This window comes from Schistocerca gregaria, chromosome 1 (assembly GCF_023897955.1).
Source record: "Schistocerca gregaria isolate iqSchGreg1 chromosome 1, iqSchGreg1.2, whole genome shotgun sequence".
NCBI lineage: Eukaryota > Metazoa > Arthropoda > Insecta > Orthoptera > Acrididae > Schistocerca > Schistocerca gregaria.
Window position 1 is genome coordinate 1078500031 of NC_064920.1, and position 19918 is coordinate 1078519948.

Genomic DNA, 19918 nt, shown 5'->3' on the forward strand with positions numbered 1-19918 from the left:
GCCCACATTGTATGTGTATCTGAGCATTCATGAAAAACTTTCTCACTGGCTGCTCTGATATTCATTTTGATATGTGGGGTTGAAGACGGTGTACTTTTGGCTCTTATGGCTCTCAGTGCCTCATTTGTATTCTACTCAAGTGACCTTGTTTGTAGAGAGTACTACTTGAATTTAATCATTTCCACAAAATGCAGTTTGTGTTTGGAGTTGGTTGTCTTCTGTGCACAAATTGGCTTTCCTCTGAAGTATCAGCATGATTAAATTAGATTAGATTAGATTTACTTTCATTCCAATTGATCCGTAGTGAGGAGGTCCTCCAGGATGTGGAACATGTCAGAAAAACAATAATACATGACAAATATTTACAACTAAAACAAATAAGCTAATGTTTCATTCCACAGGTCCCAAGTGGAATGATCGTCATTTTTTAATGAACACTATATGAAAGAGTCATTTTACAAATACTAATGCACTGAATTTAAAATAAAAAAGTATTTTATTTATTTATAAGGTAATAAACATGTAATACAACTAATATAATACTTATTTACAATGAACACATTACTGCACTGAAATGGTGCAGAAGTTATATTGTACTTATACACAAATCAGTTGGTTTTACTGAGAAATTCATCAATGGAGTAGAAGGAGTTGGCCACCAATAAATCCTTTAGGCTTCTTTTAAACTGAATTTCATTGGTTGTTAAGCTTCTTATGGCTGCTGGCAAGTTATTGAAAATGCGTGTTCCTGAATAATGCACACCTTTTTGTACAAGACTAAGTAACTTTAAATCCTTGTGAAGATTATTCTTATTTCTAGTATTGATTCAATGAATTGAGCTGTTGGTTTGAAAAAGTGATATATTTTTAATGACAAATTTCATTAAGGAATAAATATATTGGGCAGCAGTAGTTAGTATTCCTAGTTCCCTAAACAGGCTTCTGCAGGATGTTCTTGAGTTCACACCACATATAACTCTTACTGCACGTTTTTGTGCCCGGAAAACTTTAGCTTGGCTTGATGAATTACCCCAAAAAATAATCCCATATGACATTATGGAATGAAAGTAAGCATAGTATGCCACCTTTTTCATTTTTATATCCCCAAGTATGACAAAATTCGCATTGCAAACAGAGATTTGTTAAGACGCTTCAGCAGTTCTGTGGTGTGCTCCTCCCAGTTGAATTTATTATCAAGCTGTAATCCCAAGAATTTAACACTGTCCACTTATTCTATCTTCTTGTCATCATATGTTAGACATATACTCGTGGGACACCCCTTACAAGTTCTGAACTGCATGTAGGGGTTTTTTTTTATTTTTTTATTTTTCCAAAGATTAGTGAAAAAGAATTGGCTAGGAACCAGGGATTAATGTCCACAAATATTTTATTGGCTGATCTTTCTAAGACTACACTTGATTTGCTATTTATTGCAATGTTTGTATCATTAGCAAACAAAACAAACTTGGCATCTGGTAATGTTACTGATGAAAGGTCATTGATATACACAAGAAAAAGTAAGGGCCCCAAAATGGAACCTTGTGGGACCCCAAATGTAAGTAGTTCCCAGTTGGATGATGCCTGATAGCTTGATACATGTCTCCTTCCTAATAACAACCTTTGTTTCCTGCCAGAGATATAAGATTTGAACCATTTTGCAGCATTTCCTGTTACACTATAATATTCGAATTTACTTAAAAGGATATTGTGATTTACACAGTGAAATGCCTTTGGCAGATCACAAAATATAACAGTTGCCTGCAATTTTTTGTCTAGTGAATTAAGCAAATTTTCACTGTAAGTGTAGATAGCCTTCTCAATATCAGAACCTTTTAGAAATCCAAACTGTGACTTTGACAGTATGTTATTTGAGATAAGATGGTTATAAAGCCGACCGTACATTAGTTTTTCGAAAATTTTTGAGAATGCTGGCAACAGTGAAATTGGATGGAAATTTGATGCTATTTCTTTATCTCCCTTCTTAAACAGTGGCTTAACTTCAGCATATTTCAGCCATTCAGGAAATATTCCACTGATAAATGACTGGTTACACAGATAGCTTAATATGTTACTTAGCTCAGAATCATGAACTCCACTGAACCTGTATTAAGTGCTATTACCAGGAAAAGTTAGCTGCAAAGAAACTACGGCATTCCAAACCAGATCCTTTGTCTGAGAAAGAGACAAAATCAAATAAGCTGACTGCAAGCGAACATTTAACAAAGAAGTGTATAATAGGCATAAGTTGTTGTGTCAGTGCAACATAATAATGCCTGATTTTCAGCCCAGAAGTTAATTTGTTAACTAATACATGAATTAGACATCTTGTACATTTGGCAGAAAAAATAAAAAAGCACTAAAACTCCCACTTACACAAAAATGTGAAACAGAGAGTAGCAAAAGACATTGTTTCAAGAATTCGCAATTGCAAATGGGGACTACCGTCAGCTGCAGAATGGAATGACGATCATGAAAATCTGTGCCGAACAAGGACTCAAACCCGTATTTTCTGCTTATCGCGAGTGGTCGCCTTATCATTTGACTATCCATGCATGACTCACGGCCAGTCTCAAATTTCCGTATATTGGCAACCATGTGTCTATGACCTGAATTTGTACATCTATTATGTATATTCTCTTACAGGTCAGACGTACTTGAAAGTCGCATGCATGCATGTCTGAAGAAACAGGCACTGTGGTGACCACAGCCATTACGGAGCTCATCAAATGAATTTGCAGTTGTGAAAATCTGCCAATACTGGGCAAGCGACTTTCAAATACAATGTCTGAGCCGTACAGAAATTACATAATGGATGTATGAGTACATGTTATATGCGCATGATTGATGAAATATGGAAGTTTGGGTCTGGCCGTGATTCCTGCACAGATAGCCAAATGGTAAGATGACCGCTCAGGATAAGTAGCAAATCTGGGTTTGAGTCCCAGTCCACTACAAATTTTCAAGGTCGTCATTCCATTCTACAGTTGATGGTAGCCCTTATTTGCAATTGCGAATTCATTTGATGTGTTTTGTTGCACCAGTGCCTTTGCATCATAATCAGAATAACACAAGCCCTGCAATATCATATAAATAATATTTTGTTCTTGCCATGCACTTTACTTAATTATGTACAAAACAACAAAATTCCACAAAAACAATTCTTCCTTTTTTCAGACACGTCATGCAAATCATTATTGTCATTGTCGTTGTTGTTCTTTTTGTCATTGTTGCTGTAGCTGTTGCTGTTGTTGTTACTGACAGCAACTGAAGTTGTATAAATATGTTGATGAGCATAACTGTTATAGAGCAGATACTTTTAGTTTCACACTCTCGCATTTATCTGAATTTAAAAATTTGTGAACACCTAGCTTGTATTCGTTTGAGCTGCCACTGTATACAAACCATGCTGTCTGGCATTGGTCACCTGCCCAAATTTGTTTTGGAACCAACAGAATTTTCGAGGCACCTGGGCAGATCCATAGTCATAGTTGGATATCTGACATGCATATCATGTGTTGTCTTTCTCTGTGTTCCATAAATTGATGTGTGAGCTTCCCTTCCCATCGTGCCTACACCCAAATTGGCTATCTCTCAATCCTAACTTTTGTAGTGTACTGTAAATATACATGTGTTGTTACAGGTGTAGGTACTTACTTTCTTTGACAATCCATACTTGTAAATATTACATGTATGCACACACATACAAATGCACACATGCAGGCACGTGCACACACCCGTACACACAGAGCCACTGTTGTCTCTAGATGCTAAGACCCAAGCAGCATTCCCAACACCCAAACAACGTTCCTTCTAATTTATTACACTACATTTCATGGCACAATCACAAGTAGTCATCAGCAGTATAGTGATAGTCTATTGTTAATGCAGTGTTCATATTAAGTTTACATGATTCGTTGTCTTTTGTTAAAATCTACCTCAGCCTGATCCACATCTCTGTAGGTCCTCTTTCTTCATGGAATCTGTGGAACATTATGAGTTTAATGAATGGAAGCTTATGTTGTGGTTTCAGGAAGACTGTCTCGTGAGCAATGACATTCTGTTAGGTCAGATCACATTGTAAAATTCCTCTTTTGTAACATGTGTGTAAACTTCAAATATTTTATAATTCTTTTACGTTAGAAGGCTCACTGGGACTGCGGCCTGGAAGCTGGTGTACATCTCCCCATCACATCAGGACGTGCTGCATGGGCAAAAAATCAGGGGACCAGATTTCAGCTATAGTCATCTGTCTACTTGTCAGAGTCATTTGAAAAGTAATATCTTCTCATAGCCATGGTTTCTTGCTACACTGTCATCCTGAATCAGCCCCAACACCACTCATTCTACAGTCTTTTTTTATTTTTTATTTTCTGAAATTGGTTTTTGGTTGCACCCAAGGAGCCAGTTCAAGCATCCAGTATCTTAGAAAGTTAAAAGAAATTGCAATTGCTTGGGAAATAATACAGAAAACAAAACTTGCAAAGTCTTGAACAGTTAAAACAAAGTTATACAGACAGAAATAAATCAGCCTGTTAAGTTAACAATCAGATCTCAAAAAACACACACAAACAGCCAGAGTGTATGTGCTCATGTCCTGGAGTTCCACCCAGCTGCATTATAATGATTGGACAAGAAAGAACGATTAGGATTTGATGTCCCATCAACATGGAGGCCATTAGAGATGAAGCAAAAGCTCAAAATGTTTCTAGATAGGGAAAGAAATCAGCAGCGCTCTTTTAAAGAAATTATCCCAACGTTTGCCTAGAGCGATTTAGGGAAATCTCAAAAAACGTAAATCTCGATGGCTGGAAACAGATTTGAACTGTCATCCTCCCAAATGTGAGTCCAGTATGCTGACCATTGTGCTGTGTGGTTGGTAGCATCTGTAGTTGAACGTTGACTTCGCACTGATCCTCACAAAGTGTCTCTAATTCCCTAAGCCAGCTGAGCTGTATTTCAGAGCCCACGTTTTTGTGTGCCATTGGGTCTTTAGTAGATGTGGGAGGATTTCTTTGTATCAGGTACTCTTGTGTAAAACTTCAGTCTCCTGTGTCATGTTAACTCATTTTTGGCCATGTCTCCAACTACAGTCATTGAACTACATCCCATGTTTGTGCTGTTTGTCAGTATGATGCTCTTGTTTCCCTCATGCCAGTGATCACCTTTCACAAATGCCAAGGTGCTATGATTGTTCCAAACATATTGATAATGTACATTGAAAGACAGAGATACATAATTAGTTAAGTCACAAGTTTTATGAAAATGGAGCAAGTCAGAGTTTTATTAATTACTACAGTTGTGAAACACAAAGTGAAATATGTCTTTTATGCCTGAGGATGGTCAGACTGTGAGCAGAATTTATTAGCAAAATAAAGATAAGTATAGCTATGTACTGCTTGATGCAGTTCCTAACCCTTATTAAAGCTGTCGAACACTGCTTACAGAAAAGCATTGAGATCACTGTTACCATCTCTATTTGACATTAGGAATGTAATTATCTGTCCGCTGATTTTCAAGTTCTAGTAAATCTTTCTTTGATATGCTGAACAAGCTGCCAGTGCTTTGATAACCATCCTGTAGATTCATTCTGCTTCTTCTGATGGTAGTGAAACCATACGTGCCCCACAGAACTGTCGTCATCTGCCACATGTAGCCCTTTTCGACTCAATACAAAATTTTCATGCAGATGTGTCTCACATAAATATCTGAGGTTTTAATTATCAGTCAAGCCATTAATATATAACATAAACAGAAAGGTCTTGACACATTTCCCTGGGGGTATGCTTGTAGTTTCTTCTACATCTGTGGATGAATCTCTGTCCGAGAAAACTTGCTACATCCACAATACTGAGAAACCCTCAATTCGGCCATATTATAATACAACAGATGTATGAAAGTGATATTAGATGATACTGATGATAGCTTTGTGGATCAATTCTGTTACCCTTCTTGCAGATAATTACAAACTGTTCTTCTACCAACCACTGGACACCATGTATGGAACCTGACAGGGATCCCAATGGACCTCAAGGCTTCATTAAATTTTAGCTATTTCAGTTGTATCTCAATGCCACTGACATGTCTTATATCACACATTTTTGCAGTAGTGTGACGATTAAACTGGGGCAGTACTCTTGGATCATCCTTTGTAAAGGAACATTTGAAAATATGGTTCAGCATGTCTGCTTTTGCTTTGCCTGTGTTTAGTTGACATTATACTAATGAACAAACTTGAAAATAGCAGATTTTTTTAAGATATGCAGACAATATACACTGATGTTTGATAGTGATAAAATACACAATACTTACATCATAAAAATTTATAATGCTTTCTTAGAAAAACTAGGTAACATATGGAAGTAGGTGAATATATTTCACTGCAATTAAGGGTAAATGATTTTTGAACTAGATATTTCTGCACAAATTTGTAAAAAGCACAAGTGTAGCTCACAACTGTCAAGTTACTATGAAACACATTATGCACCAAGTGAAAGTAGCACTTATCTCAAAGCCGGAAGAAAAAGATACCATCATGTTGTTGAGTGTAAGAGTCATTGGTATTATCCATTATTAATAACTGTTGCACTTTCATTTTATTTTCACAGTAAATGATTGGAGAGATCAGATTAGATGTACTGCTTCTTTCATAAATTCTTTGTGAGGAGATAATCAAGGATGACAAAAGTTTCATGTTTTTACAGATTCATCGTCGTACATTACATGATGATGGCCTTGGAGTGGGTGAAGCCTTGAATGAACAACAATATGGGAAAGGCCTTATAGCTAGGGGGAAGCATTATGTGGTCTTAGCAGTCGGTAACAAACCTGGGAAGACTGCACTGGAGAAAGATATAGCACAGAGGAGGGGAATGTCGCCACTGGTGTTTCTAGCAAAGACCAGTTACAGTTCCTTTGAAAAATGGGCACAGAAACATAAGACAGAAGTAAGGCTAATCTCTTTCTTTAGAGCACTGTATATATTGCAACATTCATCTCTCTTCTGATAGTGTAACTATTTCCTTATTCAGTTTTCAGGAGTGAAGCAGCCATTGCCAAGAAATATAAAGATATTGACACTGGAGCCATGGAGCAATAACACAATACTCTTACGACTAGAACATCTTTTTGAAAAGGGTGAAGATGACCATTTGTCCAAAAGTGTTACTATAGATCTCCGTGTAAGTTATTATTTTTTTCTTCATTACGACTTTATAACAAAGCCCAAATATTGTCTGTATGTATCTTCCTAACAACTTATTATATAATTAACAATGGAAAATCTAGGATGCAATGTAACAGTATTATGAAAACGATAGTTGCTGCTCGCCACATAGTGGAGATGCTGAGTCACAGATGGGCACAACAAAAGACTGTCAGAAAATGACCTTTTGGCCTTGTTGGCTGAAAGCTCATGTTCTGACAGTCTCTTTGCTGTGCCTACCTGAAACTCGGCATCTCCAGGATATGGTGAGTAGCAACTATCCTTTCCATAATATTCATATATAATTAAACTTCATGTAATCAATTTAGGAGTAAAAAAGACCACTCACTGAATAGTGGAACCACTGAGTTGTTGACAGGCACACACAAAAGAGAAATAAAGCTTCCTAGTTTTCGGAATGAATCCGTTCTCAAGCTAGAGTGCAATTCCAAGAAAGGATTGATTCCAAAAGCTAGGAAGTGTTCTCTCTCTCTTTTGTGTGTGCCTGTCGATGACTCCATGCTTCTCCTATTTGGTGAGTGGTCTACTAAATTATTTACATTCTACCAGTACTTTTGAATATATTTATAATAAAGCTTTACTTTTTATCATTCCGTTGAGTTCTGTGGCCTGCTTCCAAGGACAACAAGTTATGACAAAAATGTACACTGCTTTCTGTCAGACAGGTAAATTAAAACCATTCTGTAATATGTTATAATCATTGGTCATATTGTTTGATTAGTTTCCCATGACTATGTCCCACATTGTTTAATATTATTCATCTTATAGCAATCATACACTCCTGGAAATTGAAATAAGAACACCGTGAATTCATTGTCCCAGGAAGGGGAAACTTTATTGACACATTCCTGGGGTCAGATACATCACATGATCACACTGACAGAACCACAGGCACATAGACACAGGCAACAGAGCATGCACAATGTCGGCACTAGTACAGTGTATATCCACCTTTCGCAGCAATGCAGGCTGCTATTCTCCCATGGAGACGATCGTAGAGATGCTGGATGTAGTCCTGTGGAACGGCTTGCCATGCCATTTCCACCTGGCGCCTCAGTTGGACCAGCGTTCGTGCTGGACGTGCAGACCGCGTGAGACGACGCTTCATCCAGTCCCAAACATGCTCAATGGGGGACAGATCCGGAGATCTTGCTGCCCAGGGTAGTTGACTTACACCTTCTATAGCACGTTGGGTGGCACGGGATACATGCGGACGTGCATTGTCCTGTTGGAACAGCAAGTTCCCTTGCCAGTCTAGGAATGGTAGAACGATGGGTTCGATGACGGTTTGGATGTACCGTGCACTATTCAGTGTCCCCTCGACGATCACCAGAGGTGTACGGCCAGTGTAGGAGATTGCTCCCCACACCATGATGCCGGGTGTTGGCCCTGTGTGCCTCGGTCGTATGCAGTCCTGATTGTGGCGCTCACCTGCACGGCGCCAAACACGCATACGACCATCATTGGCACCAAGGCAGAAGCGACTCTCATCACTGAAGACGACACGTCTCCATTCGTCCCTCCATTCACGCCTGTCGCGACACCACTGGAGGCGGGCTGCACGATGTTGGGGCGTGAGCGGAAGACAGCCTAACGGTGTGCGGGACCGTAGCCCAGCTTCATGGAGACTGTTGCGAATGGTCCTCGCCGATACCCCAGGAGCAACAGTGTCCCTAATTTGCTGGGAAGTGGCGGTGCGGTCCCCTACAGCACTGCGTAGGATCCTACGGTCTTGGCGTGCATCCGTGCGTCGCTGCGGTCCGGTCCCAGGTCGACGGGCACGTGCACCTTCCGCCGACCACTGGCGACAACATCGATGTACTGTGGAGACCTCACGCCCCACGTGTTGAGCAATTCGGCGGTATGTCCACCCGGCCTCCCGCATGCCCACTATACGCCCTTGCTCAAAGTCCGTCAACTGCACATACGGTTCACGTCACCGCTGTCGCGGCATCCTACCAGTGTTAAAGACTGCGATGGAGCTCCGTATGCCACGGCAAACTGGCTGACACTGACGGCGGCGGTGCACAAATGCTGCGCAGCTAGCGCCATTTGACGGCCAACACCGCGGTTCCTGGTGTGTCCGCTGTGCCGTGCGTGTGATCATTGCTTGTACAGCCCTCTCGCAGTGTCCGGAGCAAGTATGGTGGGTCTGACACACCGGTGTCAATGTGTTCTTTTTTCCATTTCCAGGAGTGTATAATGTCAATGCCTTTTGAGCCCCTAGTACTCATTATGAAGCAACAAGGCAAGCAGATAAGTGAGTAGTGAAATTTCCTTTTCACTGAATTGAGTGTTCTTTCTTTTGCTTGTGCCTTTGTCCAATGGTTTCACAGGGTCAGAATGGTTAGGGTCAGATTTGGCAAGGTTAATTTAAGGGTGGGCCTGATGCCCTCCCTGTCGCCACCCCGTACCCTCCCAGGGTGGAATTAAGCGTACCCCAGCTGTCTGCATACAATGTAATTCACGCAATAGTGCAAAAGTGTTTAGATGTCTGCGAGTCGTGAAATTGTGGTGGGACATGGGGACCAACCCAGTATTCACCTAGTGGGATGTGGAAAATCACCTAAAAACCACATCCAGGCTGGCCAGCACACTGCCTTCACTGGTAATCTGCCGGGCGGATTCGATCCAGGGCCAGCACGCCTATCCCAGTCCAGGAACCAGTGCATTAGCACTCTCGGCTAACCTGGCAGGTATTTCACTGAATTGAGCATTGGTGAAGTTTAAGACTATCATAAAACATGTAAGGGAGAGGTCCTTTTTGACATTTTGCATTCAGTTTGGTGATATTTCATAGAGCAGTAAGTTTTTTTTCTGGTGTCTGTCAGATACTTGATGATATATTTGTTTAATAGCATCATCTACAATATCTTGGAGGATTGATATCTGGGCTAAGTGAACTACATCCTTTAGCTCAAGCTGTTGTTTGTTTGCTTTTTGGTTCAGTAGGTATTTATTTTTATACAGCTGTTTTATTTCACTCTTTAACCAAATTTTATCAGATTTGTTTTTGGCATTAGTTGCTGAGAAGGAGCTACTGCTGGTTTTCCATTTATTTAATATAGGGGTCAAATTTTTGGCTGAGAGCACAGTTTGTTGAATTTGGTATTTTTACAGATTGCAATTAACTTAATTGCAAAGTTTTTGCGTGTATGGATACATTTAATACCTTGTTTTGCTAGTTCAGAATAATCATTAGCCATATTGACAGGTTTTTTTCATATGACTGAATTATAATAAATGCCAGTAAGGATATATCCCCTCACACTGTTAGGAGTCTTAAACATCACTATGTTCAGTTCAGTAAAAAGAAAATTGCACTACTCAGCAGTTAGTACACCTTGATGCCTGACAGTGACTACTAGTGGCTCAAAACATGCTACTAATAAACTAATGTTTTCAAGTTTAATAATCTCAAACACTGGGACTAATTAAGGGACATTCATATTTCCCATAACATCTGGTATCTTAATGTTTGCATTCTTAATGTTTGCATGAGGGTAGCCAAAATCCTTAGCTTAGTCACAAAATACACACACTGGCAATAATTTCTGGTGGAGAAATGGTGGAGATGAAGGAGGAGAAAAATTATGCCAGCTAGAATATGTATTCACATGCAGGGGAGGAGGTGCACACCTACACAGAGAGAGGCAAATCGAGGACAGAAAGGATGGAGGAAGATGGAGGGTCTAGGAAGGGGATAAAAGACGTAAAAATAAAGAGACTGTTCCAACAGATTAGCTATCATGGAACACAAAAAAAAGAGGTGAATTGTGAGACTGGCGTATAGAGTATGATATAGGAGTGATTGATTGGAATGTGGTGGTCAAGAGGGAAGGGGGTGTGGGGTTGTCTTAAGAGACACTGAGGCTGGGCAGTTTACCCCTACTACCCACCCCCAACAATTGTTTTACTGAATTATGAAGATTTGTTCCTGTATAATCCCTGGCCCAAGCCACTGTTAATGTCAGTCAAAATTCATGAACACACAAAATTCGCTCATGGCTGTAACTCATACAGCCTCTACAGAATAGATGGCTTACATACTGCTTTCCTTTAGATGCTCATGGCATATCTGCTTATTGATGTGTTGCTATTGGAAGACCACCTGTGAATTTTTCTTATACCAGCATTTCAGCTGCTAATAGTACTTGTGATGTTACTGTTCACATTGCAATACTTCTGTTTATTTAAATGCCATTCTTGTAGTCTTCAGTCTGAAGACTGGTTTGATGTGGCTCTCAACACTACTCTGTCTTTTTCAAGCTCCACCTTGTCTGCAGAACTATTGCAACCTAAACCCATTTGAATGTATTTACTAAAAGTAAGTCACAGTTTCCTCCATTATCAAACTGACTATTGCTTGATATCACAAGATGTGTTCTGTAAACTGGTCCATTCTTTTTGTCAAGTTATGTCAATTTTTTTTTCTCTGCAATTCAGTTCAGTAGCTTCTCAACTGTTATCTGATATACCCATCTAATCTTCAACATTCGTCTGTAGTGCCATATTTCAAAAACTCCTTTTGTTGTCTCAACTATATTATCATTCACTTACAGAGAAATACTTTCAAAAAAGAATTTCTAACAATTACTTTTGTACACAATGTTAATGAGTTTTGACCAATTATGGGAAGGATAGATTGCTACTCATCATATAGTGGAGATGCTGAGTTGTAGACAGGTACAACACTAAGACTGCAATACATACTAGATTTAGTCCCGAAGAAGTATCATTCCTTTCCAAAGGCATCACCTTTTTTCCCCACTACCAGATTCAATCAATCATGCTTCCCTTTTGAAACACCTCTACTCTTTCTCCTAGTCCCTACAGTGGAAACACTTTTTCACCACAAACCCTACCAATCAAACTCAACCCAAAGCCAATGTTGACCCTTCCTGAATCAGTTCACATCCCCATCCAAACGTGATCCACCCCCACTGCATCCAAATCACCATCCCTCCTGTTAACATTTCAATATTCCAGAATTTCTGAACCTCAAACCTTGCTTCACCATTGTTCCCCAGATATTCTCAACATGGAAACCAATCTCACATCTTCAGAAAGAACTGTAATCCACCACTCAAATCTGATCCTGACCTTATATCCTACCAGCTGACAAAGGCTTTACCACTGTGGTCTTGAAGAGCAGTGATAGCCTGCCAGAGGGATCCACCTACAAACCCTGCCACAGTGACCCCATTCCAGAAATTCAACCTGATCTCCAGTCTCTCCTCAAATCCTTTGATCCATCCCAGAACCTCTCCCCAGAATCCATCGCTCTCCTCACTCCTATCACTCCCTACACTCCTGTCTTCTACATGCTTTGTAAAGTCCATAAACCCAACCACCCAGGACACACCATTGTAGCCAATTAGTGTGTCCTCAATGAGATAAACACTACTCCCAAGGACCAACTTTCAGCCTATTACCCATCTACCCACCTACATAAAAAGACATCAACCGTGTCCTCCACCAACTCTCCACAGCTTCTCTTCCTTTCCCAACATCTCAATGACTCCAGACTTTCAGCTTCCTTTCTGGTCTCCACGACGAACTACGTCTTCACCTTACTTCTGCTTTGAAAGGCTTCAGCTACAAACAAATATGTGGTTCAGTAATGGGCATCTGAATGTCCCTATCCTGTGCTAACGTGTTCTTGGGCCATCTAGAGGAATTGTTCCTAACCACCCAGAATCCCAAAAATCTTACCTGGTTCAGATTCATTAATGGATATCTTCGTGATCTGGGGTGCAGGTGAGGACATCCTGCCCACATTTCTCCAGATCCTCAACACTTTCTCCCCCATCTGCTCCTCAACCCAACAAGCCACCTTCCTTGATGTTGTCCTCCATCTCTCAAGGATAGCTAAATCAGTATGTCAGTGAATGTCAAGCCTACCAACTACCAGCAATATCTGCACATCAACAGCTGCCACCAATTTCACAAAGTCTCTAGATCTACCCTACATCTACACAGATATTCTGCAAGCCACCATATAGCGTGTGGCAGAGGGTACCCTGAACGACTGTTAATCATTTCATTTCCTGGCTCTCTAAATTTTCTCAGTAGTGTTCCTCAAAAAAATTGTCACCTTCCCTCTGGGGATTCCCATTTTAGTTCTTGAAGCAGATCCATAACACTTGCATGTTGTTTGAACCTACCTCTGAATTGCTTCAACGTCTTCCTTTAAACAGACCTTGTATGGATCACAAACATTCAAGTAGTACAAAGAATATTTTGCACTAGCATCCTATATGTGGTCTCTTTTACAGGTAAACCACACTTCATTTTCCCAATGAAACGAAGTCAAGCATTCATCCTATCTGCCATGTGCTAACATGCTCATCCAATTTCATACTGCTTTGCATTCTTATGCCCAGATATGTAAATGATGTGACTGTGTCAAGGATGAGACTACTAATGCTCTACCTGGACATTATGGGTTTGTTTTTCCTACTCAGCTGCTTTAACCCAGATTTTTCTACATTTAGATCTTGCTGCCATTCATCACACCAAATAGGAATTTTGTCTATGTCATCTTGTAACCTCCTACAGTCACTCAACTTTTTAACTCCTTACTGTACACCCCAGCATACAACCACAGATGCTACCCATCCAATCCCCAAATCATTTATGTACATGAAGAACCACAGCAGTTCTATCACACTTTCCTGGGGAACTCTTGACAATACCCTCGTCTCTGATGAACAATTGGCATTGAGGACAACATACTGGATTCTGCAACTTAAAAAGTCTTCGAGCCACTCACATATCCACTAACCTATTCCACATGCTTGCACCTTTGTTAACAGCCTGCAGTGGGGACCATGTCAAAAGCTTTCCAGAAATCTAGAAATATGGAATCTCCCTGTTGCCCTTCATCCATAGTTTGCAGTATATCATGTGAGTAAAGGGGTAAACTGATTGTCGCACAACTGATGCTTTCAAAAACCATGTTGATTCGTGGACATAAACTTCTTGGTATCAAGGAAAGTTATTATATTCAAACTCAGAATATGTTCAAGAATTCTGCAGCAAGCCATTGTTAGAGATATTGGTCTATAATTTTTCAGGTCAAATTCCTTTAGCCTTCTTATATAGAGGAGTCACAAGCACTTTTTTCCAATTGCTTGGGACCTCGCACAGGGTAAGAAATTCATGAAAAATGCAAGCTAGGTAAGGTAAAACTGAACTGGGGTTCCATCCATACCTATGCTTTCTTGAATGCAAAACTTAAAACTTTGGCTGTGTCTTCAACTGCCACACCAGACTGGTCAACAAGTGACTGAATGGAAGACTTAGACCTGCTTAGTGATTTTACACAGGACCAGAATTTTCTCAGGTTCTCTGCCATATCCTTTGCTCAGGTATGATGGTGGTAGTAGTTGTACACTTTGCACATTGCTTGTCATCATGTGTGCATTCCCTTTTGAACCAAGAGTGCAACAGATTTTGAAACTTCCTGGCAGATTAAAACTATGTCCCGGGCTCAAACTTGAACTTGGAACTTTTGTCTTTTGTGGGCAAGTGCTCTACCATCTGAGCTACCCAAGCACGACTCATGCCCCATCCTCACAGCTTTACTTCTGCCAGTACCTCATCTCCTACCTTCCAAACTTCATGTCTCTGCAATATCCTTTCTTCCAGGAGTGCTAGTTCTGAAGCATTGCAGGAGAGATTCTGTGAAGCTTGGAAGGTAGGAGACAAGGTAATGGTGGAAGTAAAGCTGTGAGGATGGGTCATGAGTTGTGCTTGAGTAGTTCAGATGGCAAAGTACTTGACTGTGAAAGGCAAAGGACCCAAGTTTGAGTCTCGGTCCAGCACACAGCTTTAATCTGCCAGGAAGTTTCATATCAGCACACACTCTGCTGCAGAGTGAAAATTTCATTCTGGCAACACATTCTGCTTCCTCAGCAATTTCCAAATTTCATTATTAAACCATCATGGATCTTTTCCATCCTTAATCCACTTAATTGGCACGTAATTCTCCAGACCATGATTTACAATCTGCTTAAACTTTGCCCATACTTTTTTATATGTCCATCTTATTGGAACTAAGTGACATCAGTTCAATGTCTAAGTGAGATGGTAACAACTGCTTATCTGTTATTTCTAGTAGAAATGCCTCATGGGATATTCGCGCGGTCTAAGGCATCTTGTCACAGTCCAGGCAGCTCCCCCCTGTCGGACGTTCGAGTCCTCCCTAGGGAATGGATGTGTGTGTTGTCCTTAGCATAATTTAATTTAAGTTAGACTAAGTAGTGTGTAAGCTTAGGGACCGATGCCCTAAGCAGTTTGATCACATAAGAATGTACCACAAAATTCCAATTTCCTAGTAGATACTAAATATCTCGGAGCTTTCCACTTTGGATTTGAGCTACCTCTGGGTCCCAGGAGTAATTTAATCTTTCGTACAGCCTAGTTACCTGTGGCTGTCACATCTGTAGAGACAAGCAGTCCTCCAAATATACGAAGGATCTCACTGAGGCCTCCACAGACAGAAATTACCCTCCTGACCTTGTACAGAAATAGATCTCTTATGTCTTCTCTCTCCATTCACCTAACATCTCCCACAAACACACCATCTCTCCACAAAGGAACACTCCTCTCATGATGCTGTACCACCCAGCACTGGAGCAACGGAATCACATTCTTTGCCACAGATTCGACTGTCTCTCATTCTGGGCTAAAATGAGAAATATGCTCCCCACTATCTTCCACACCCCTCCCACAGTGGTATTTCACCACCTACTGAACCCATGCAACATTGTTGTCCATCCATACTCCACACCTGCCCCCAAACCCTTGCCTCATGGCTCATAACCCTGCAGCAGACCTAGATGTGACCTGTCACATAATTCTACCACCACCACCACCTACTCCAGTCTGGTCACAGGTATGTGCCCCATCAAAGGCAGGGTTACCTGTGAAAGCAGTCATTTTTCTACACATTAGGCTGCAATGACTGAGCTGCTTTCTATGTGGGCATGACAACCAATAAGCTGTCTCTCTGCACGAATGGCCATCAACAAAGTGAAACCAGGCGACAGCTGGACCACCCAGTTGCTGAATATGCTGCCCGATACAATGTGCTTCACTCCACTGACTGCTTCACAGCAGCCTGGGCCATCTGGATCCTTCCTCTGAACACCAGTTTTTCTGAATTGCACAGGTCAGAACACTCCCTGTCCTACATTCCTATAACCCTCCTGGCCTCAAGCTTAGAGAGTCCCTGTCCTTTACCCACCTGTCCTCTCCCCTGGACCCACTCCAGCACTACACAGCCTTCTATTCCACCAGTGCACCCATCAGTTTTTTTCCCCCTCTGCTTGTCTTCTTTTCCACTCACCTGCTCCCACTCCCTCACTTCCCCACTCTTACTCCTACCCTGGTGTCCCTGCTCCTCCCCCTCCCCTCCCCAGCCTCCTCCTTAATGATGATGTAAATAAAATAGAAAGAAACTTCCACATGGGAAAAATATATTAAAATCAAAGGTTCCAAGACTTACCAAGCGGGAAAGCGCCGGTAGATAGGCACAATAAATAAAACACACACAGAATTTCGAGCTTTTGCAACCGGCGGCTGCTTCATCAGGAAAGAGGGAAGGAAAGGGAAAGATGAAAGGATGTGGGTTTTAAGGGAGAGGGTAAGGAGTCATTCCAATCCCGGGAGCGGAACGACTTACCTTAGGGGGAAAGAATTTCCTCTCCAACCTCAACTCCTTTGGTTCCATCAGATTCACCTGGTCCTACTCCAAATCCCATGCCACTTTCCTTGACGTTGACCTCCATCTGTCCAATGGCCAGCTTCACACATCCGTCCACATCAAACCCACCAACAAGCAACAGTACCTCCATTATAACAGCTGCCACCCATTCCATATCAAACGGTCCCTTACCTACAGCCTAGACCTTCGTGGCAAACAAATCTGCTCCAGTCCTGAATCCCTGAACCACTACGCCAACAACCTGAAAACAGCTTTCGCATCCCGCAACTCCCCTCCTGACCTGGTACAGAAGCAGATAACCAGAGCCACTTCCTCATCCCCTCAAACCCAGAACCTCTCACAGAAGAACCCCAAAAGTGCCCCACTTGTGACAGGATACTTCCCGGGACTGGATCAGACTCTGAATGTGGCTCTCCAGCAGGGATACGACTTCCTAAAATACTGCCCCAAAATGAGATCCATCCTTCATGAAATCCTCCCCACTCCACCAAGAGTGTCTTTCCGCCGTCCACCTAACCTTCGTAACCTTTTGGTTCATCCCTATGAAATCCCCAAACCACCTTCCCTACCCTCTGGCTCCTACCCTTGCAACCGCCCCCAGTGTAAAACCTGTCCTATGCACCCTCCCACCACCACCTACTCCAGTCCTGTAACCCGGAAGGTGTACACGATCAAAGGCAGAGCCACGTGTGAAAGCACCCATGCGATTTACCAACTGACCTGCCTACACTGTGACGCTTTCTATGTGGGAATGACCAGCAACAAACTGTCCATTCGCATGAATGGACACAGGCAGACAGTGTTTGTTGGTAATGAGGATCACCCTGAGGCTAAACATGCCTTGGTGCACGGCCAGCACATCTTGGCAGAGTGTTACACCGTCCGAGTTATCTGGATACTTCCCACCAACATCAACCTATCCGAACTCCGGAGATGGTAACTTGCCCTTCAATATATCCTCTCTTCTCGTTATCCACCAGGGCTCAATCTGCGCTAATTTCAAGTTGCTGCCACTCATACCTCACCTGTCATTCAACATCATCTTTGCCTCCACACTTCCGCCTTGACTTACATCTCTACCCATACTCTTTGCCTTTAAATATGTCTGCTTGTGTCTGTGTATGTACGGATGGATATGCAAGAGTGTGTGTGTGTGTGTGTGTGTGTGTGTGTGTGTGTGTGTGTGCGAGTATATACCTATCCTTTTTTCCCCCTAAGGTAAGTCTTTCCGCTCCCGGGATTGGAATGACTCCTTACCCTCTCCCTTACAACCCACATCCTTTCATCTTTCCTTTTCCTTCCCTCTTTCCTGACGAAGCAGCCGCCGGTTGCGAAGGCTTGGAATCTTTGTTTTTAATATATTTTTCCCATGGGAAAAATATATTAAAAACATTTGCTTATTAAAAACTTTCTTGTTCAGAAATGCTTTACTTTCCATTACCATTCCAGTTTTATATCTGCATCTGTGTCTGCATCTGCATCCATACTCCACAGGCCATGTAATGGGCATGAGGGAATCTTGTGCTATATATAAACTCCATGGCCCATGTAATGGTACACGGGAATGTTGTAAAACTACTAACATTCCCTTTCTTGCTCCTCTCACAAACAGAGTGAGGTTAACAACTGTCTATATGCCTCTGTATGAGCCTCAATTGTTCTTCTCTTAACTTCATTATCCTTATGTGCACTGTATGTTGGCGGCAGTAGAATCATTCTGCAGTCAGCTTCAAATGCTAGTTTTCCAGATATTCTCAATAGTGTTCCTCAAAAAGAAAATGTTGTTCCTCCAGGGATTCTGATTTGAGTACATAGTGCATTTCTGTAATACCAGTAACAAATCTGGCAGCGTGCTTCTGAATTGCCTCGATGTCTTCCTACAAACCCACCTGGTGTAGACACCAAAAACTCAAACGGTACCTGAGAATGGGTTGCACAAATGTTCTAAGCACAGTCTCCTTTTGTAGATGAGCTACATTTTCCTAAAATACTCCCAATAAAGCAAACTCTACCACTTTTCTTCCCTACAATGAACCTTACATGCTCATACAGTTTCATTTCACTTTGCAGCAACAAGTCTAATAGTTAATCAATGTGATATATTTAGCAGCACATCATTAATAGTGCATTTGAACATCACAGGATTATTTTTTCTAATCTTCAGCATTAATTTAAATTTTTCTACTTTTAGAGCAAGATGCCCTTCATCACACCAAATGGAAACCTTGTCTACATAATCCTGCATCCTACAGTCAGTCAATGATGACACTTTCCCATAATCTACAACATTGCTAACAAATATTTGAAGGTTGCTGCTCACCTTGTCCATTTGATCTTCTAAGTTTATAGAGAAAATGAGTGGTCTTATTACATTTCCATGAGCACTCCTGATGATACCCTCATATCTAATGAAAACTCACTATCCAGAACAACATGCTGGGTCTTATTACTTCCTCCTACTTCTGTCATTGTCATTAATTTACTGCCCAGAAAGCAAAACTCATCTACTACTTTTAGTATCTAGTTTCCTAATCTAATTCTCTCAGTATCAACTGATTTAATTCAACCACATTCTGTCAGCCTTGTTTCACATTTCTGTACATTCATTTAATAACCTCTTTTCATGACACTATCCACTCTGTTCAAATTCTGTTGACTGATTTCTTTATTAATTAATGAAAGAATCTACATTGTATGGATTTCATGATTCAAACATTAAAAAATTAACAGCTTAAAATTAATTTCTTACTGGATAATTGACAGCAAATTTTGTTTCTATCTAATTACATTTGTTGCAAGTCCTTTTTCATTTCTTCAGAGAACTATGATATCACTGGCAAACATCAAAATTTTTATTAATTCTCCCTTAACTTTAATTCCCATTCCAACTATCTCGAATTTCTCCTTTGTTTCCTTTTTGCACAGTGTATAGATAGAATAGCATTGGGACATGGCTGCAACCC

The 19918-nt window shown here is 41.1% G+C and overlaps 1 protein-coding gene across 5 annotated transcripts in view; it reads left to right on the forward strand.

Moving 5' to 3' along the window:
• Positions 1–19918, forward strand: part of LOC126281792 (lysosomal alpha-mannosidase-like) — a 275270-nt gene that overhangs the window by 240328 nt on the left and 15024 nt on the right. For all 5 annotated transcript variants that reach the window (XM_049981026.1, XM_049981035.1, XM_049981016.1 and 2 more), the window contains 2 exons: positions 6702–6944; positions 7029–7178. In XM_049981026.1, coding sequence (XP_049836983.1) covers positions 6702–6944; positions 7029–7178 — 393 coding nt within the window. The remainder of the gene's footprint in view (positions 1–6701; positions 6945–7028; positions 7179–19918) is intronic.